Below are 4,708 nucleotides of genomic sequence, written 5' to 3' on the forward strand. Positions count from 1 at the left end.
ATTTCCACAGTCACTTTGATCTTCCTCCAAGCAAGCAGATTCTCTCTCCACCTGGTGCTGGTGCAGTGCTACTACAGTATGGGGGAGAGTTTGTGTATCAATGCAAGACTGTCTTTCCTACCCTCTTCTGTGATTTTTTCCTTGATATAATGTTAAAACTAAGTACTGTGGTTACTCACTTGATTTTTGGTTCTTAGGAAGGTGCTTGCTTGCGTAGACAGCTATTCAATTTGGTATTGCTGCCAGGGGGATTATCACTGGAGGGTTCTATTTGGCCATCTTTCTCTACCTCAGTTCCACATATAACTTTTAAGATATATGATATAGCAGTTTGGGTTCCCAGGGGAAACCAACTCTGCAATGTAGACTAGAATGCAAGAAGTTTATTAGAGAATGCTCTCTGGATCGATACAGAGGAGGAAAGAAAGAAAGCAAGCTTGGCCAAAGGGGGAGTTTGGCTCTGATGCAGTCCCAACAAAGTCCTCAGTTGACCCAATGAGAATCTTTCAAACTGAGATTACTTTCTTCAAAATTGCCTCAAAATGGGACAAGAATATTAGGCCTTTTAAAATTTTTTTTTTGTCAAATTTGTTTAAGCCCACATGAATCAGTATTAGGTGTGAGAACCCCTGGAGAATGGAGTGAAGCAGCTTTCTACAACTTGGTAGAAATTCCCTTAAAGGACTAACAGGAGAGGACTGTGAGATAACACTTCCAACCACTGGAGAAAATATTAATACATTTTTCAGTTGCGATGAGAAATCTGGGTAGTGCATTACAGTATCACCTACAATTATCATCCAAAAATTTTCTAAAATTTTAATGTTGTCTTTAAGGAACATGTGCTTTTTCTAGTAGAAGTTCTTGAAATATAAACATTTAAAATTATATATGAATTCTAGATGCGGCGGGCAAGGAGCGTGGCAACTACCGCCAAGCCGTGTGGGCAGAAGCGGTCCGGGGCCGCCCGTGGCCACCGCCCCGGCTGCCAACACCAGCTCGTTGCTGGGCGAGCCAGGCCAGGCCGGGGGCGGGGACCAGGGGGCTGCGAAGCAGCCCTTGGCGAAGCGGCGGCTGAGGAACCGGTGGCGGCGGGCCCAGGAGGCGGGCCCGGGGAGCAGCCAGAGCTGGCGCTGCTCCAGCCGCCGACTCCGTCCTCGGTGTCCACGCTGGACCTGGGCAAGAAGCGGGAGCGCTGGGAGCTGTTCCAGAAATGGCAGAGGCTCACCTCCGAGGGCGCTGCCAAGCTCCTGCTGGACACCTTTGATTAGCAGGGCCTGGTAAAGCACACAGGAGGTTGCCACTGTGGAGCAGTTCGTTTGAAGTTTGGGCTCCAGCACGCTTGCACAGCTTTGACTGCAACTGCAGCATTTTCAAGAAGCATCAGAATAGACACTTCATTGACCCAGCTTCTCTCTTCAAGCTCCTGAAGGGAGCCGAGAATATAACCACTTACACGTTCAATGCGCACAAAGCCCAGCACATCTTCTGCAAGAGATGTGGTGCTCAGAGCTTCTACACTCCTCGCTCAAACCATGGAGTCTTTGGAATTGCCCCCCACTGCCTGGATGAGGGCACCGTGCGGAGCGCAGTCACTGAGGAGTGCAATGGCAGCGATTGGGAAAAGGTCATGAAGGAGCACAAGACCATCAGGAACATGTCTAAAGAGTGAGCTTCTCCCTGTCCCTTCCTGAAAAGGAGGAATGATTGGGGCCAGCAGCCGTGCTGTCCCTGCCACACCTGGGTGTTGCTCCTGGATATGGCCGCCCCAGGCTGCTGGCTCCGCTGGCCAGCAGCCACCTTGATCTGTGCCGTTTGCTCCAGCTACCACTTTCTTTAGGCAGCTCTTTGTCTTTCCTTAGCCCGGATTTTGATGTAGGCTAGTTGACATCCTTCCTTCTCTTCCCAACTTTTGTGTGATCTTATAGGGAAAAAAAATAAATATTTTTAAAATTAAAAAAAATAAATAAAATTATATATGAATTCTAACATGATCAGTTTCTTCCATTTGTAAATTCATATGAGGATTGTGAACACTTAGAAAAAGACTTTTAACAATCAAGTATCTATTTGAAAAGAAAAAAGTACTTCACTTTTCACCAAATGATGTTTTTCCTTTTGAAGCTTCCTGCACAATAACATCACTCAAATTATATTAATTAATTGAAAATTATTTACATTGAATGATTTAATTAGCCTAATGCATTCCATCAAAATGTGATTTTTTTCTGAATCGTTAAAACCAGATAGAAGTTTTAAAATAGAATCTTGACTATTCTCTAAACAAGATTAATCATTGCTTTAAAAGTTAGGTTTGCTTTGTCTTACATGTATCCTTTCCTTTCTGAAATTGTAATGATGTTCTTAAGCTTCTGACTCAAAGCTTTAAAGTCTGTAGAATTTTTACATAGTCTTTTAATCCTTTGTCTTTGTCTAGTAAACATGGTTAAAGATTAGGAAATTTAAAAACTGAATTGATCACTACACTAATGAAGACTGTATTTTGCATAGAACCTTCAGCTATGAAAATAAGCAACAACTTATGTGGTCAGAGTTTTCATGGGATAAAGAGGCAAGGTTTTCCATAGGAGGTGTGCACAGACTAAAAGGGTAGGTGAAAGCCCAGAACAGAAACTTGCAAACTGGACTTGAGAAAATAGTGGTGATTGGGGTACATGCAGGGGTTGGAAAGAATTTTTGTCCAGGAAACAGCTCTCCAACTTAATTCTTGAGTCTTTTACTTTATGTCCCCTCAACTCTGTTGAGCTATAATTGACCAATAAAAATTGTATATGATTATGGTGTACAACATGATGTTTTAATATAAGTATACATTGCGAAATGATTACCACAATCACACTAATTAACATATCCATCACCTCACATAGTTAGTTACCTTTTTTTGTGCTGAGAATACTTAAGACCTACTCTCTTAGCAAATTTCATGTATGAAATACATTATTATTAACTATAGTCATTATGCTCTGGTTGGAGAAGAAAGGGGATAATTCCTTTCCTCCCCATCATAAAGGGTCACAGATGACATCCCTAAAGCAAAAGACATGTTAAGAAAAGAAGCATGATAAATTTATTAACATGCATAATATATGGGAGCCACATAAAAATATGAAGAGTTCAAAAAATGGGCCAGATGATTGATACTTTAATATCCTCCTTATTGGAAAGAGTAAAGTTATGGAAGGAGCTGTAAATGAATGGGCCCAAAATCCAGGAAATGGTTTGTAAAAAATTGTTGTTAGACATTAAATTGTACCAAAGGACAAATAAGAGCTTGCGGACAAGTTATGGAAAGGTGAGGAGCAGAAATGCATTGTGAACAAACATTGTTTTAGTATGCAGACATAGTCCCCCAGGTAATCTCTTGGAGCTTTCTTTGTAAAAATAGATAAAAAATTGATATGGGCATGGTGACAAGTCTGGGCATGATGTCTGTTCTTTTCTCTTCTCACAATGGTTAAGTTTTCCTGGTTATTTTATTTGATTCCTAGGGTTTTTAAGACAATTGTATTCCTTTTAGAAGTTTTCTCAGTTACATAATGTAATTTTCAGAGGCAGCCCGTCTCAGTACTTTAGAAAAGAAAGAGTATTAGAGAGACAGGAAGGCAGGGGAAGGTCATAGAGAGACCTTGAGGCTGCTTCTTTAGTTTAGCATGCCATAACATCATATGTTGAGGTATCTATTTCTGATCCCAACGTTGAAAAATAGGTCTCCAGAATTTATGTATCTTTTAACTGCAAGTTTATATTCTTTGATCAACATATCCCTAATTCCCCCATCCCTAATCCCTGGTAACCACCCTTCTATTTTCTACTTCTATGAATTTGACTTTTTAGATTTTACATATAAGGGGGATCATCCGATATTTGTCTTTCTATGTCTGGCTTATTTCACTAGCATAATGTCCTCCAGGTTCATCCATGTTGTCACAGACAGAAGAATTTCCTCCTTTAAAGACTGAATAATATTCCATTATAAATGGAATATATAATTCCATTATAAATGGAATGTAAATGGAAATAAAATTCCATTATAAATGATAGGCATAATTTGTTTACATATGTTGGCTATTCTTAACAATACTGTAATAAACACGGGAGTGCTGACAGTGATTTTATATCTTTGGATATATTCTCAGTAGCAGGATTTCTGGGTTATATTGGATCATACAGTAGTTTTATTTTTAATTTTTGAGGAACCTCCATACTATTTTCCATAATGTCTTTACCAATTCACATTCCCACCAGCAGTGTAAAAGAGCTCATTTTTCTCCACATCCTCATTGACACTTGTTATCTTTTTATTTTTTAATGATAGCGATAATAACAGATGTGAGATGCTATCTCATGGTTTTGATTTGCATTTCTGTGATGATTAGTGATGCTGAGCACCTTTCGGTATACCTGTTAGCTATTCGTATGTCTTTTAGAGTAATGTCTATTCAGGTCCTTTAACTATTTTTTTAACCAAGTTATTCATTGTTTTACTATTGAATTGTGTAAGTTCTTTATATATTTTGGATATTAATCCCTTATTACATAAATAGTTTGCAAATATGTTCCTCCATTTTGTAGGTTGTCTTTTCATTTTGTTGATTTTTTTATGGTTCAGAAACTCTACATTTTGATATAGTTTCACTTGTCTATTTTTGCTTTTGTTGCCTGTGCTTTTGCTGTCATAACCAAAAAA

At 39.2% G+C, this 4,708-nt stretch overlaps 1 protein-coding gene across 1 annotated transcript; it reads left to right on the forward strand.

Moving 5' to 3' along the window:
• The first annotated feature begins 902 nt into the window (after nt 1-902).
• LOC105814910 (centromere protein V-like) lies at nt 903-1,951 on the forward strand. The gene is given in 2 exon segments (XM_012650031.1): nt 903-1,314; nt 1,317-1,951. Coding segments are annotated over 2 exon segments (768 nt in total). The 3' UTR covers nt 1,673-1,951.
• Nucleotides 1,952-4,708: the final 2,757 nt, after the last annotated feature.

Source organism: Propithecus coquereli, unplaced genomic scaffold (genome assembly GCF_000956105.1).
Source record: "Propithecus coquereli isolate 6110/MARCELLA unplaced genomic scaffold, Pcoq_1.0 Scaffold31, whole genome shotgun sequence".
NCBI lineage: Eukaryota > Metazoa > Chordata > Mammalia > Primates > Indriidae > Propithecus > Propithecus coquereli.